The 17,017-nt window shown below is 40.8% G+C and overlaps 1 protein-coding gene across 3 annotated transcripts in view; it reads left to right on the top strand.

Annotated features, from left to right (window-relative positions):
- The first annotated feature begins 5,494 nt into the window (after positions 1–5,494).
- znrf3 (zinc and ring finger 3) overlaps positions 5,495–17,017 on the top strand; it is a 73,648-nt gene continuing 62,125 nt past the window's right edge. Inside the window, exon 1 of one of the 3 annotated variants that reach the window (XM_078953280.1) lies at positions 5,495–5,533. Coding sequence is in view for 2 of the 3 variants with exons in the window: in XM_011478810.4 (XP_011477112.1) it covers positions 12,398–12,625 (228 nt within the window). In the remaining variant the exon portion in view is untranslated. Of the gene's footprint in view, positions 5,534–12,139; positions 12,626–17,017 lie in introns of those variants that run through there. The other 2 variants (XM_011478810.4, XM_020705705.3) reach the window with 2 other exon arrangements.

The following is a 17,017-nucleotide window of genomic DNA, read 5'->3' as shown; positions in this document are numbered from 1 at the left end:
CAGCAGCTGTTAGGATAAGGTGACCTCCACTTTGCATGGACAGATTGTGGCAGCGACTCATCATCTGGACATTAGTCTCACCTTATTGAGTGAAGACAGAAAATTCACAGAACATTCAGGACCGAACCTTCTGGTTTCACTCTGATGTAACAGAGATCTGTCGCAATACAGAGGCAAGAAGGAACCTGTGGAGCCCAGATGTGATGAAACCAGCCTTGATCTCACTCTTTCTCACTTTCCTTCTTCGTCACAACTTCCTTGTGTTCTCTGTGTGTTTGTGTGTTTGTGTAGGATGCTGACTCGCCTCAGTCAATGTTGCAATGTTCAACATGGCTGACACCCATGCGGGCAAAGAATTGGTGTGTCCTGCCGCCATCTGCTGGATGTTTGAACACATCACGCTTCCTACAAAGGCCCTGAAGTTTAAACCACATCATCAAATCTATGGAAGCCATTGTGTAGCATCATTAAAAATAAAAGTCAAAACTTTTGATGCAGAACTTTTTTAAAGGAAATGTCAAATACCATTTTCATTATCATTTTTATTAAGTGACAAAATAAGCGGTGTCAAAGAAGAAAATGAAAAAGCATTTCTGTTAATCCATTTTAATTGTCAAATTAGATATTTTAAATAAATTTTGCCACACATTTACCAGAGAACCTTTTGAAAGTGAAATGTCAAATACCATGTTCATTATCATTTTAATCAAGGGACAGAATAAGCGATGTTGAAGAAGAAAATGAAAAAGCATTTTGCTGGATTGCTTTTTCATTTGAATTTTGAGTCAAAAAATGCTGCTTCTTTTTGAAAATGAGAAAGAATTTCTGGTTTTGACTTGTTTTATTATGCTACAGAATCGCTTTCATATAAATCACTCAACGCAAAAAAACTTATAAAATAAATAAACATATTACAGATCACAACATTTACAAAAGCAAAACAAATAATAATAACACAACATCACATTTTTTAATTCAAAACAAACCAAAGAATACAAAAAAAGGAATACATTTCGGGAAACAAGTTATTTTCAGAAAATGAAACGTTGAAAACATGAAACCATTTGGTTTTATCACAGATTGAATGAATGAGGATGTTTGAGTTTTAAAGAAGAGGGAAAGCAGGAGGATGTTTTGTCTGTTGATTCAACAATTAATGAACGTTAGTAGTGATGGCCAGAAGCTTAAGGAAATATCATGTCTGAAGATGTCTCCAAAGGATTCATATTGTCATATGTACAGTAAGGAAACAGGTTTCCCTGTACAATGAAATGCTTACTTTGCTGTTCACTCCGAATGCCAAAAGGTTAAAGGCTAAATAAAATAAGTATAAGGTAGGATATTTACAGGATATCTGAAACATTCACACCAAACATGAAATATAACTGTGACTAAACCTATGAACATGCCAAATAACTTCCAGATGAAAAAGTGAAAAAATGCCATCACTTAATCACAAATGTCCCATAGTACCCACCTTTTCTGTTTTCTTTCATTTGTTTATTAACGTTTCGTTTTGATTTCTGAAAATTACTTTTGTTTTCTGAAAAATGTTCTTTTTACTTTGTTAAATATTTTCAGAATTGGTCTTTGTTTTTAGAATTACATTGTGATTTTTGGAATTAAGGTTTGGTCTCTAAAATGTATTTTTTTATTTATTTGCTTTGTTCTTTAATTATCATTAGATCTTTAATATGTTATTGCATTCAGTGATTTGTTGTTGTCATTTGCCCTTCAGGGTCACCATAGATTTCTGAGCATCATTCTTTTTAATTCTGCTCTGACTTTTAGATTTGATCATTTTTAAACTTGTTTCTTTTTTATTTTTAAATTCCTTGAAGAATAGAGACAGGATAGAAACAGCTTCAAGTCTGTGATTTTTGATATTTGTTATGTCTGCATGTTATTACCTATTAGAAACGTTACCATTCATAAAATATTTTGGCAGAGGCTTCAGTTTATTTGATTTTTACAAAATACCACTTTAAAATTCACTTTAGTTATTTATGGGCTTAATTTTATGAACCAACTTATACAAATTGTTAAAAAACACTTGTGAATTTTTGATTCTTACTACATTTTTAGGTTTTTGGAAACATTGTTTAAAGCATTTGAATCATTATTCTCTTTCGTGTAATTTATTAAGTGCACTTTTTCTACTTTATTCAGAGTTGCCTTGGTAATTTAATCTTTTTTTATTTTGTCATCTGTTTTGTCATCTGTCATTTGACTGTTTCACACCTTTCAACCAAGTTAGCATTTAGGTTATAAGTTATTATCAATTGTAGTTTTTTAGCATCTTGAAAAAAATGTAAACTTTTGACGTCAAATTCTTCACTTTCTTTAATATTTTAGGATTATATATATAACATATATATTATATATAGGATTTTTACGTTGCTATTATTTTTGCCGGTTTGCATTTATAAATATGTTTTTTTATGCTTAGCTTGGCCACCTAAGTTGGCATTTAAAAAAAATGTCTTTACCTCTGTTTAAATATATAATTTTAACATGTTTTATTAAACTTTTCTTTTTTTTATTAGCTTTTCTTAATTTGTTTTAAAGTGCTTTACTGAAGTCAATATTTTGCAGTCAATATTTAGCTCCAGCTTTTATAGTTTTTTACAAATTAAATTCAGGATTGTTTTTTTGTTTTGTTTTTGCAATTACCTAACAATCTTTATTAGATTAGGAACAAATGAATAGTTATTATACATATTTTTATCAACAAAATTTATAATTGATGTATGGTATGTATATTCAGTTTAAGTATAGAAATAATTGAGGATAGTTTTTGGAAAGGCTAAACCAGTTTATGAATATTGAAATATAATGAAAATGTAGAAAATGTTTCGACTTTTTCTTCCTTCCTGGCTGTGATTTGTGTCAGAGTTCATCTGCTGACTGGAGTGTGGGTATCCGGGGAAGACGCCTCCGCGTGCCTCCCTGCAGAGGAGGAACAAGCGCTGCCATCTGGAACAGATCGTTGACGCACTTGAAGAAGTCAGTTTTCTAACTAGCTGGTTTGGGATTCCTTTGACGGATCGGCAGGAAGTTATTGGAGTCGTGGCAGACGGTGTCTTTCTGCTCCCACGGATGAGCGGAAAGGCTTTGAGTAGAAAATAACCGTTTTACACGACTGGAATGTTCTGAGTTTAAATTCAAAGTATTCATTTTTAAGAATAAAAAAACTTTTTAGAAAAAAGATCTCAAGTGAGGGCCTCTTGAGGGCCCTCAGCTTGATCTTCCATGCATGTCTCAGTCTAAGTGTGTGTGTTTGTGTGTGTGTGTGTGTGTGTGTGTGCGTGTGTGTGTGTGTGTGTACACCCATTACCACAAAATCAGCAGAAAACAAAATAAGTCCCTCAGACATGAAAGAGGCCCAGAATGGAGGATGATCTGTTTTCAGTCTCGGTCAACCACACTCCAGTCCTCCACTCAGCCAATCCGTCCAAACTCCATCTTTCCATCTTCTGCCACCCAACCGCTGGAACACATGTGGTAAAGCGTTGCGCTATTTCAACATGTCATCTCACGCAAATTCCTTCTTTAAGACCAGCATGACTGATGTGCAGGATGTCTGTTGGGGATTTGGATGCTTGGGATTTGGCTCTGTGACGCAGTGTCTCGCTCCTCGGAGGCACGACCGGATCAGGCAGAGTCCGGAACGGCCGTTAGCAAAACGAGGATGTGGCTGGCACAAAAGAAAAGCTCCGACTGAGGAGCAGAAGGTTTGCTTTCTAGTTTTTCTGGGAGGTGATGCTGCACATCAAAAACTTTCTTTCTTCTTTATTTTTAGTATTTCCTTTCAAGTTAGAAATAAAAAGAAAAGAACTAAGGCTTTCACGTTGAGACCAAACAAAATGCAACTCATTCTCCAAAAAAACAAAAAAAAACAAAGGAATGCTGTTTTTCTAGGACATGAAGTCTGCAGCGTGGAGCCTTAAGGAGGGAGGAAGTTCAACAACCAAGACTTTGTGTGTGCATTTTGGGCCTCCTTAGAGCGCATGCGGATTACCTGCAGCATTAGTGAACCCTTAAGGGAACTGCAACACTATACTCTCTTTAAGATGCAGCCGCACCTGTCTGTGACTCTCTGTGGGCCCAGAGACCCCAAAAACTTCCAGCACCCACACGGGTCAATCCCCTTTACAGATGCTGCACATTTTCAGAATATTGCTGAGGTGGTCGGAGTTAACTCCCTTTAAAAATCGCTGACCTATGGGCTTTGGGGGGGTTCAGAGTCCGATGGGTGACGTCAGAGATTATTGGTTCAGTTTATTTCTATAAAACCAGGGGAAATAAATCGAATGGATGGCGTCACCTCACGGTTCCTTCACCTTTATATATAGTCACTGGATTTAAATGAACTATATTATGCTATTCTAAGAATTTATGAATAAACTGTAATGATACATGATCATATATTACCTTTGGCACACTCAAGAATTAGTTACAGGATCATAATAACGCCTTGGGGGGTGTTTTTCATGAGGAATGAACATTATTGTTCTCTTAAAAGCTCAAAAAAGTGGATTTTGCACAATACAGACCTTTTCATCAAAGTAATCTCAGCCAGAAAATGCTGCAGTGAAATGTGTATGCAGGTCAAAATCATGTGCATCCACAACAGCCAACCCCCCCGTCTCAGAAGAGTGTAAGGCCCGACTGAAATGGCTTTGAATGCTCCAAAGCCTTTCACCTCTGGGAACATACCTGTTCTTGCAAGCCTCAAATGAACAGGTGCTTCCTTTCAAAGGCCCTTCTCTCCTTGACCCCCCCCAACTCCTCACCCTTCCCCAATTTCTTCCCCTCGCTCTGGGCTGCAACTTTACGCCGCCGCTCCACCGCAGGCCTTTTGAAATACCTCCTTTCGTCTGGTCTGTGCTTCAAAGTCAACTATCACCCTCCAGCCAGATCCTGGAGGGGCGGGGTTCAAACGGCGTCGGGCCGGGTGCCTGAATACCTGAGACATCAAAGTCTGTGGGGTAATAATGGAAAAGAAACAGGAAAACAACATTTTCTGTTGTGTTTACCTGATTTAGACTTATCATTTTCAACACAATGAACACAAAGTTTGAGTTTTTAAAAGCAGGAATCCTTTAGGTTGAGGAATAATTGTTTTCTCCTCGTGGTTTGAAGTTTGACTGGACAGTAATTCTGTCTGCTTGTTGAATCTCCAGTGGAGGAACTTAAACCAGCCTTTATCTTGTCTTTATTTTAGTCTTTTCTGTAGTTTTTGCATTTGTTTTCTCCATATCTGTCATGGTTTGGGTTTCTTCTGCTCTCCCTCTTGTTTCTGTCATGTTTGAGTTCTGTTTCCTGTTTTATTTTGAAAGGTTTACTGTTATGTCATGGTTTTGAGTTTTACTTCCCTATTCCCAATCTGTCCTGATCAAGTTCACCTGTGTCTTGTCAGTGCTGTTTGTATTTAAGTCTCTGCCTTCCTCTCGTGCTGGTCCATTAACGTCTCTTCCTTGGCTGTCATGGCCACATCCATCTTCTGCCCCGTTTACCTGGTTAGCCCACAGTGAGTTTTTGTTTCCCTGCTTAGCAGCCCCTTTTGCTTGTGAATAAACCCCTTGCCCTGGGACCGTGTGCCTCCCGTCTCTGCATTTTGGGTCCTTCATGCTCACCAGCCCTCCAAACCTGACAATATCCTTGTTTCTCATACATGTTACAGTCTAGAAGTTAAACTGAGGGTTGCTTCTTCTGCTTTAATTCTTGTGACAGTCCTTCACTCAACAATGGTAAAAGAAAAACATAGTTTGTTTTCTAAAAGGAACTTCACATTGTGGCAGACTGTCATCTTTGCTTCACTTCATAAAGATAAAGGTCATGGTCAGCACTCATGATGACAGCGTGTCTCCATCATCAAGGTTGCATTCAGACAGAACCATAATTCCCAGATAACCCGGAATCAATTTTCAGTCTGAATACACCCAAGCGGACCCTTCTGTTGAGGTGGTCTTGGTTTGTGTCCAATCTGAGTGAGCTTTGGTTCGCTCTGAGGGCGTTTTCAAATTAAGAAAACCATTTGGTCCAGACCCAGTCTGCTCAGTTTGGTCCAGATCGAGTTCTGAACCTTGTCTTTGGTCTCTATTCAGATTGCCGTCAAGGGGACTTCCCTGTTCAGGACTAAAGCTTGTATACAAAACCACGTGACTAAAGATCTCTTCTCTTATTGGTCAGGAATTACGAGGGTGGGACAAAGCAACTAGAGGCAGATATTATGGAAGTCTGTCCGCAAATGTGTCTACATTTTTGTGTATTCATATTTGTGCATTTGTATATATGCAGTATATGTGTGTATGTCAACATTTGTGTGTGTGTGGATAAAGTGTATTCTGCGTGTTGAATGCATTTTGTCAGCGAAATAAGCTTCATAACTGGATGATGTCATCTGTTAAACTCCCACTGTGATTTCATCGATTTATGAATCTGATCTCAGCAGACAAATTTTCATAAACTCCACATGAATTTGCTGAATTTGCACAGATGTGCAGCATTTCTGATGTGTGTATTTGCTATGATTCTATATAAATTTGTTTACTTTTCATTGCCAGTTGTTGCAACTTCATATCTTTGTGCTTTTCTCTGCTCATCTGTTCTCAGTGGTTTTTTTTACTTTTCTTGAAATACTTGGAAAAAGCTATTTTTTTTCAAAGTGTCTCAATGAAAAATGTTTGTAGAGTTTATTATGAAAGGACCCTTTATGATTCGCTGCCCTCCATGTTCCCCAGCGCATAATTTCCTGCAGATCATGTCATGAGAGTTTCCCACTGTGGTTTGCGCGCTGACATCATTGCAGCCATGCAACACACTCCGAGCCGGCTGGAGTCAGTAGTCATGGTGGGGAAAGCTTCTCCCACAATCTGGGGGCTGGGGGGGCCCCTAATTGCTTTATGTAATGACATGCTGCAGGGATGCTCTCTTCAGTGAGCATGAATGTAAAATTGTTCCCCCCTCCCCATTATTTTCTTTCTTCATTAAAGCATAACGTCACCGTGCCAACAAAGGCACAATTCACTGAGGCCGGGAGTCGGATCCCAGCAGAAGCGCCACACTCAGAGGCCGCGCTCGGATGCTCCTTTTGGGAATTTTGCTGCAGCTTTGGGTCGGGTGTTTGCTCTACATTTATGCAGCTCTGCTGCAAAAGCACACACTGTGGATGAAATCAAATCCAACAGAAAACGAACAGCTCTGATGCGGAAAGTTCCTGTTTGTACTTTGTCCTCACATCTGAAACAAGAAAGCTGCTTAAAGACTGAAGACTGTGAAAACGTACGGCCATCTTTTGAATCTCTGTGTAGGAAAACCCTTTAAACATTTAACAAAAAAACTTTATTTTGAAAGTATTTGTGAATCTTTAAAAATTTTTGGTTTTTGCCTGATTTGCAGGTTTTCAAAAGGTTTTATTTCTGAAAATATGGCTTCTGCAGAACTGGACACGGTTTTGGTTTGGCTCAGCTTTTCCCAGCAAACAACAGGTTTCACATTCGCTTCCTTTGCTTTATCCTTTATTTAAAAACTCTGAGAAATACTGAATTTCATCAATTCTAACTACATTTCAAGCATTCTATACTATTTTAAAAAATAGATAGTAAAAATAAGTCAAAAGAACCACTTTACAGAGGCATAAACTATGTATTTGCTGTCAGATTTGATGGACTGGAGTTTTAACATGATGAGAAAAACTTGCTTATTTCTATGCATTTTACCAATTTTTAAGGTTTTCCAAATAAATTAGGTTCTTAATGACAAAGACACAATATAGTGTTATTTAATTTCTACTGATATAGTAAATTAAAGCACGTTTTTTATTTATTTATTATTATTATTATTATTATTATTATTATTATTATTATTATTATAAACCATGTTGCATCACTTGTAATTCATTTTACTGCATGGCCCCTCCATAGATTCCAAAGTTGGAGGAAGATCTGCACTATAGAGCCAAACTCAATACTGAACTTTTGGGCCACCTTAAGCAAAAGTACCGGTAGTACAGTTGGAGTTTATTTTTGCTAAGTATACTATGGAACTGTACTGAAATGTATGTCTCATGTACATTAACTGAATGCTTCTTCAGAGTATTTTCATTTTTACAATATATAGGTAATATGAAAAAAGTAAACTTCACATATTCTGCCTCACTTTTAGTATAGACTAAGTATATTTGTAATATACTTTAATAAACGACTTTTTCCTAAGGGTACAGATTTTCTGATTTTACGATTTATGTCTATGTATTTCCTCTTTTTATTTGTTTTCTTATAAAATTATAGTATCCTTTAGTTAAAGGTAGTCTTTTTAAGTTTACTACAAGTATACTTAGTACTAGAAGGCAGTATACTTGAAGTTTACTTTTTATATCTTTCTGTTGAAACTTAAAATGTTCTAATTAAGTCAGAAGAAGTATTCAGTCAGTATACGTCCTACACTAGATGTACATGGTCTATAGTATTATTTCTATATCTATACTTATACTTAATTATACTTAATAAAAAATAAACTTCAAGTTTGCTAAGGCATATGGAGCATTTCAGGAACAGAGCGGTCAGGGTCACGAAAAGGGTAGCTAATTTCCAAAAATTAGATATGAATAGACAATTTAATAAAAGTTCAAGGATTTAATTTGAAGTCTGAGCCACTAAAAAACTCATCCAAACTTTTCAGTTTATTTTATGACACAAGAACCAAACACAATAGAAAAGTCAGCCCTATGGTGTCACATGTCATGGTTCAGTCCACTTCCTGTTGTCTCACATTCAAACTGGCTCCACCCTCTGCCACCTCTGTGGGCCTTTGGCCTTTGCAGGTAAATCCAGACTCCCAAAGGTGTGAGCTTGATCCAGACTCTCTGCTGGGGTGAAAGTGAATCAGATCACGTCAAAATATGTCCGGAAAAACTGTTCTGCTCTCCAACCCCTGAAGGAATAAGTAACAAAAAAGAACAAGGAATGTTGTTTTTCATGATTTAGAGTATAGGGTCACCAAACCCATTCCCGGTGGGCTACCACCCTGCTTGTTTTGCCGCTTACCTTGCTTCAGTAATTGCTGCTTACCTGTATCAGGTGTGTTCAGTCAATCAGAAACCGGGCTGATTTCATCCAGCTAATCAGCATCTACTGAAGCAGGGTTAACGACAAAACAAGCAGGGTGGTAGCCCGAGAGGAACAGGGTTGGTGACCACTGATTTGGAGTATAAAAATAGAGCTCCGGCATCTAAAGACAAAACAAAAGACTCCACAGCATGAAACTCCCACTGCCATGCTTTACAGTTCAAATCCAGTCCATTTCCATTTTAGCAAACAATTTTTCCACTAAATGCCAGGTTTTCTAAGTATTGAGTTGTTTGTCCAGGAACTGTTCTGGAGCCGTGGCCCTTAAGGAAGGAGCCAAAAATAAGTATAAGAAATGTTTTTTATCATGATTTTAGAGCATAAAAATAAGGCTCCAGCATCTAAAAACTGAAAAGCTCCGTAGGATGAAACTCCCACTACCGTGCTTTACATTTGAAATCAAGCCCATTACATTTTTGCAAACAATTATTCCACTGAACACTGTCAGGTAAGCATTGGTAATAGTGAGACTAGATGTCCGGGAACTGTTCGGAAGACATTGATTTGATTAGAGCTGCAGTGGGAAGAGATCCCCTCAAAGCCTCCTTTCTTTAGAGCTTGATTGTCTGAGCTGACACTTCTGCAGAGCATTCGGAGATTTATTCTGTTTCAACCCATGACTTACATGAAATCTTTCCACCTTTATCCACCTTTGTCATGGTAGGGGTAACACATCAATGTAAGGGTGGGGTCATCTAAGATAGCACAAGGGTTAAGGCAATTTAATGCGTTTTGAATACTTTTTCAGCTCGGAATAGACTGGCAGTATCCACCAGAGGGCAGACTTGCAGTTAAAGAGTCCGCCTTTCCTCTGTCAGTAATTGGATAGGTCTAACTTGTTGTCTTAAAGCGTGCAGCCCATTAATAAAGTGATCATCTAAATTTAATTTGGCGGCGTCACTGCAGGCTTTGTGCCTATCAATCCCATCAGTTGTGTATTCATGCGTTTCATGGCAGTGTGGGTGGAAACAAGCAGTGATGGGACATGTGGTGTGGATCAGGACTGTGATGTGTGATGTGCCCGAGATCTTTCTCAAGTTCAGCTTCTTCCACCACTTTTCTCTGTTATGTCAGTTGGGCCTCCAGGCTCCTCCAGGGGTGACGGCATGACCCAAGGAGTCCACATGCTTGGCTTTCATAAACACAACGCCACTCAGCCGACAGCAAGCCTTGTTCTGGGACATTCGTCAGCTTGTAGACCTTCAGCTGGAAAGATTTCTTTGCTGAAAGCTCAGAGAATATTAAAAAAAAATACATATTATATCAAGCCTGTAGGGAAAAAAAAGGAATGAAAAGCTTCAGAAAGGAGATGCTCTGTGGGAAACAAAGTATGTACAGATGCTACCATGTCATTAATGCAAATCCAAGTCACTAATATCATAATTAAAATGCTGACACAAAGTTACCATAAAACACTAAAATAACCAGTTAAACCACAGAAGTTTGCATGGATGGATTTTTCTGCTGCCACAAATACAAGTTGGATAAGGACTTAAGCATCTTTAAGATCCTCTCTGGTCGTCTGTTGATCTGTTGTCAAAGTGGTGTTTTAATTATGATTATGTTGTTTTTAGCCAAATTAAAAAAATTGGCTTGCCCAATTTGCCTGGAGCAAGCCCGCCCGCTCTTCCCATTGCCGAGAGCTCTGTTCAAACTTAATAAGTTAAAGGTACCTTATTTTAATTAGGTTTGTACGAACCACAAGAATTCTTATTGGTCGGCTTGGTAGCTACCTTAAAAGTATCGAGGTACGCTTCTTTTAACATTAGGTTTAGAAACATAATGTTGCCCCCTAATACTCGATTTTGTTACTATAGATCAACGTGAGCAACTGTGCAGACCAAATACACAGCTGGACGCGTAAAATGAACTTTATTTTTGTACCGTGTGTTTATATCTGTGTTTTTGTGCCTTGCCTAGTTGGACGCTGTTACTTTTAATGTATTTTCTTAATTTTTAATTGTCCTTTTCTCTCTTTTGTTATTGTAAAGCATTTTCGTACCCCGAAGGCGTTGTAAAGTGCTTTATAAATAAAGATTAATTCACAACTGCATTATAAAAATGTTGATTCAGTCTAAAGTGTTCCATTTAAATAATGTAGGCTACTTTTAACTTGAAATTTAGCCAATATTTTTTTTTTTTCATTGTTGGTATCAAAACTAATTAATCGTTTGGGTTGTTAAAACGAACTAAACCTGGGGACAACTTTGTGTGTAATCAATGAAGCTTTAAATAAATATTTTATTGCATAGCCATATATTTGGCCTTATCTTTTCAAGTATATTTAAATAATGAAACGTCAGTGATTTCTCTAAAAAAGGCCAGAATTTAACTTATTTTTATATATGACAGTCAATAACGTGTTTGTTTCATCATTGTTCTGTTCAGTTTTGTTGGGGTTCCTGGGGGTCTTTACTCTCCACCATCACCTGGAGCATGCTCAGTGCAACTGACCACCTTAAAAGGCGTTTGATTCATTCTGCTCGTCCTCCACATGCTTAAATACAAACAAGATTTAAAGTAGAATGATCTATTGTTCATGATTGCACTTAAAAAAAACACAAATTGAGTTCAAATGTTTAACTATCTTGGTTCGGTGAAAATGTAGTCCACTATTGAAGTCACCGGGTGAGCAAACATGGATGCGATAGAAAAATTAGCCCGGGTAAATCATGAAGCGTCCTGGACCGGGGTCGTGTTTGTTTTAAGGTGGAATTGCGGCGTGAAAAGAGTGGGGAGAGGTGCTCCGCCACGGCGCCGCAGAGCTCGCCGGATCCACTTCAGGACCCGCTCGGGAAAACGCACTTCCCCGTCACTTTTGCGTGGAGCTGTGGAAGTTTGCGTGAAAAAAAAGGTAATAGTTGGAGCGCGCGGAGCCTCCTTAACGGAGTGCTGGGACTTCAGAGAGGGGAGCGCGGAGGAGAGAGGGTCAGACGAAACGGTGGGTGGGGATAGAGCCCTTTTGGGAGAGAGAGAGAGAGAGAGGGGGGGGGGGGGGGACTAAAAAAATATCACGTGTTCGGAGATCAAAGGAGATCCGCTTTGTAGAGGAGGAGAGGAGGAGGGAGGGAGAGAGAGAGAGGGCCAGTGTAATTGACAAGGCTCGCGGTAGTGAAACAAACACGCTTCAGCCCAGCTCGGCTTTATTGCACAATCCCGACTCCTTTGAGGCTGTGCGCGCGCGCGGACCCGGTTTCAGACGCCTCCACCTGACCAGTTCACCCGTGAGAAATTATGTCCCGATCCGAGCCGATCCAGCCGGCAAGATGATGCTTTTACCGCGGGGAGGAGGCTCGGAACGTGCGCCCGACTCGCTGCTCCTGGTGGTCTTGCTGGCCGCCGCCTCTCTCGGTGCCGCCAAGGATACAGCCTTTGTGGAAGTGGTGCTGTTCGAGTCCAGTCCCAATGGAGATTATACCACGTACACGACTGGCTTGCAGGGACGCTTCTCCAAAGCCGGAGCCACGATCAGCGCGGAGGGGGAGATCGTTCAAGTAAGTGCGCGAGACTCCGGGTGAGACGCCTCGCTGCCTGCCTGCCTGCATGGCGCGGCGGAGGATGGTTCGAAGCCTGCAAGCATATGCGGTCACAAGATGGCTCCTATCTGCTGGAATTCATTGACGGGGAAACATGCTTCTGCAAGTTATGTAGTTGGAGTCTGCAGATCACGTCTGCGCACTTTACGCACGGTAATGCGCGCAATTTGGATCAGAGGGATTTCCTGAAATAATTGCGGAAAAGTTTGGAAACTTTGTCTGCAACTTTTTATGTTACCCCCCCGAATCCGACCTCCTTTTAAAAGCCAGAAGGGGCTTATTTTGTGTTTCCTTTATAGTAAACACGAGTGTTTTGGGGGACCATACCCCCCCCCCCCCAACACACACACACACACATCATCCTGCGACCACAAGTGCACTCGGCTTGCATGCGCGCGTGCAGCTCCTCCAGAGTGAAAACATTGAAATAACTGTGCAGGTGTTTCCACTCTCCACCTCATAAACATCAAGAATGGATTCATGTTGTGCCACTTTTAACGTCTGGATCAGAACAAATCCTCCGAACTTGGTAAACATGATGAGGTAAAGGCCATGTTGAAAAAGATGTCACGTTCATACAGTTCGACTCAACCATCAAACCACGCCCACTTGAAGCATTGACTGATCTGTCACCAATTGTGGGCGGGTCTTGCATGGACTTTAGTTGCTAAGGAAACCAGAGAAAATGACTTTTACACAGAGACACAAATGTTTCTACACTTAAGCCCAAGCATTAAAAAATGGTATAGTTGCTACGGAGTTATCGCCTTCTGCTCAATTTTATGCCTTTAGCCACATTTGCGCTTACAGGTGGGTACGGTTACTGTCTGCGGGCGAAAAAAAGGGTTATCCTTTATGGGGAACTCGGGTGGTCCGCACAAAATTTCAAGATCGTAGGCGGAAATGTTTAAGCCTACTTTTTTAAGGGTATGCTGCAGGTGAGAGGTCATGGTGATTACTTCTAGGAAACGTGAGGGTAAGGGTATGGAATTTTCTTTATGTCAGCCCCTTCATAACCTGTGAACTGTGCAAGGGGCCCGCTAGCGCTGTTCACATGATGAGTGTGCGCTCCTTGTCTGCAGCATGAATACCCCGTACATGCCGCAGTCAGTAAGGGGCCAAAACTCACTAACATCCTAACGCGTAAGGGCACCTTACGACAGCGTCACCCGTAAGTGCATGCAACTTACATTATCCTTGCAAATATTTCATGATACTCTTGACACACGCTGCACAATGGTACGTTCCAGTTTCGTGAGGTCCATTTAGGTGGCCGTACTAACCTCGAGGGAACTGCAAGACACACCTGCGCTAACCTTAAGACGACGACCCTCTACGACCCCGGTCAACCCAAAGACCCATAGCACCGGTTCAGGTCAAACCCCCAGTACAGGTGCATGTGACTAAGGCTTTAGCAGAGGCTGAACTCGTCGCACATCCCCTCCACTGAGAGTTCTTCCACCTGCAGTTTGGTTTTCTCTTACAAATGAGGACGCTGGGAGTAAAAGAAAGACGATACACGGCGATCAAAGGTGGGGGTTCTGAAAGGGAGCCCTGCCGTGGTCATTCGGCGCCGCTTGGTAACCACACAGTGAAGTCGGACCTCGGCTTTACGTCGAAAAGCCACATCTATTTAGGTTTGCTTTCTTTACAAACATAGCGTCTGACCACTTGGAGACAGCTTATACTTTGTCAGGCTGTAATGAGGGGCGGCTTGTCCGGCGCTCCGAAACTTCTCCATATAGTTTACACTGAAGATTTATGGAAGACAAAGCTGACAAGATGGCTTAAAGCACATTTTGAAACTTAAGATCTGCTGCTGTGTTCAACTTCGAAGGGGATTCCTGCCGCGTTTTGAGCTGGACCTGGTTTGAGCGTAAATATTTACCTGTGCCACAATCACACCGAAGGCGGACGCGATGGGCGAAAGCAGAGCTGACGCCTCGGGTCTTCTCTGCCTCTGTCTGATAAGATCGCTGAAGGTTTGCTTTGTGTGCACAGTAGTGGCCGGACCTCAGCAGGTACGGGTTCAAATTCAGGGGAGAGTGTGTGTAGGGGTGGGGGGAGTTCTTGGCATGGATCCTGAGCAAAGACTCTCTTGTATGATCACCACTTGTACGCTCCTTTTCTAATTCCCTAAAGTTAACTGGGCCTCAGCTTTGCCTGAAGAGTGCTAAAAGTGGCACACGCTGCCTGGGCCAAAAATAATAAATTAAGTTAATTTGCTTCTTGGGACGATGAACTGGTGCCAAGCCCCAGGTTTCTTCAGCCGTTGCCTCAACTGCTGCGGCTCAACTCTGTAATAGGAGAGTAATTGAGGTCTCTTTAAATCACTCTGACAGGACATTAGAATGGGCCGTCAGACAAGATGACATGCTCTCACTGCGAAACTCTTATTTTGTGGAAATATCTACCTACTTTTGTTTAATTTTTTTCCCTTATTTTGCAGAAAGTTTTTATTTAGAAAATCATAAAAATACATTTTTTATTTGCCTTTGGAGGAAAGATGCTTTTTTTTCCTCATACAAATTGGAGCGATCCACAGAGATGAATCGTTCTATCCAATATTTTTTTCTGCTGTTCAAACTGCAGTTTTGTGGTAAATAGGTGGAATCTTTTTCAACATCTCAGAGCTGAACCCGTCCATGTAGGAGTTATTGGCTTTACGCTCAACATTTGGGTGTGAAAAACGTAGACGAGGCTCGCCAAGGAACGTTTACTTAAAGCTAGAAATCCATTACATTCCTTAATATCTGACATGAATGAAGTTGTATGGTTGTATGGGCCATGTGGTTTGTGGATGTCCTCCTTTGGGAATCAAACTGAGACTTCTAAGTCTTCTGCAGATGTTCTGGAAGTCCTCCATGTCTCGTAAAGGCGGCAGTTCCTTAGATGCTTCTATTCAGAAGTGCATGTCAGAAAGAACCTGTTTATAGAACTTTTGGTGTTGCCCTTTTTGACCAGAGTTGTTCAGGTTCTGATGCAATTTTCCCCATAAAAATGAAAAGTTGGTCACAGAATGTGGATGTGAAAGATATATCCGTGTCTTTTTTCCTTTGGTGGAAGTCTACTAATAGCAAAAAAAAACTATGCTCTCCATAAAAAGCTAGAATTTATCTTAAGGCTTCTGTTTGTGTTTTATCAGATTACACAGTTTGTGTCATTGGAGCGACTCTCTCTGATGGATAGTGGTGTTTAAAAAACCCTCTATCCATCTTTTGATCCATTTTCACAGCGTTCCCAGTGGTCTTTAAATTATGACTTTGTCGTCTCCAACCAAAAAAAAAAAAACCCTGTGTTGTTTTGTAGGACATAGTTTCTGCAGAATTCATAAGACATTTGCCCTCTGAGTTGTCAGTGCGACCGTTGGTGCACAGCAACCCCTTCCCGTCTCCCATAACCGAGAGCTCTCTGTTCACATGCTCTCCCGCTAGCTTACAGCCCCCCCACACCCCCAGTCTAACATTACTGTTGCAACAGAAATGGTGAGCAACATTGGAGCTATCCAGCCGTACAGTTTAGAGCCAGATGCCAGAAACCAAAGCAGTAACTAGATTTAGTCGTCTACAAGTGGATGCATCAGAACGGGGCGGCCCAGCCAGCAAATTTACCACGTCACAAATACGATCTTTTTCAAACTGTATTTTTTTTGTCTGCTTCTGATTCACAACAATCGGAATAAAGAAATATTCAGAAATGCAAATTTTAAGCTTAATTTTCTTTTTAAACGTCTTCCATCATCAGAAAAATGTTGAAAACACCAAAAACACAATTTTCATCAGTGAGTCTTTAAAAACATTTAAAACTGACACGACAACATTTATTAAAAGTTGGGCCTTTTTGCACTTTTGTGCACAAAGATCACATGATTAAACCCTCTTTGATGCGAACAGAAGCTCCATCTGCCGCTCATCATCCCTGTATTGTCTCTAAAGGCGTTTTCCCCGCAGTGATGCTCACATCTGGCTCCCCCTGTGAGAGACGTGGCAGGGAGAGCAGCCAAATGGAAGCCATCGGCCCGAACCTGAAGGAATAATGTGGCTTCCTCATAAGAGGCGACCCGGCGCATCCTCCTCCTCTTCCTCAGACAACAATGCGCCTAAAGACTGGAGCGTCTACCTTGCAGTTGGCAGGAGTTGTGTCGCGCTGCATTTAGACTATAATGAGGGCTTTAGTGGTTGAAACCATCTAGTGCGCTTTCTCACCGCAGCCTGGAAACCCCAAGAGGCCGTAATGGGCCGGTCCGTTCGGCGGATGCCAGGGACGGGGGCCCCTCCTAGCGCTGAAGCGACAGTAGCAGCAGTACACAAACGAGCTTCTTTTTTCCTTTATTGGCTTGGCGGCCACAGC

The sequence above is a fragment of the Oryzias latipes genome, chromosome 9 (genome assembly GCF_053564925.1).
Source record: "Oryzias latipes strain Hd-rR chromosome 9, Olatipes_Hd-rR_3.1".
Taxonomy (NCBI): domain Eukaryota; kingdom Metazoa; phylum Chordata; class Actinopteri; order Beloniformes; family Adrianichthyidae; genus Oryzias; species Oryzias latipes.
Note: the sequence above shows the minus strand (reverse complement) of the source record. Positions and strands in the feature narration are given on the sequence as shown.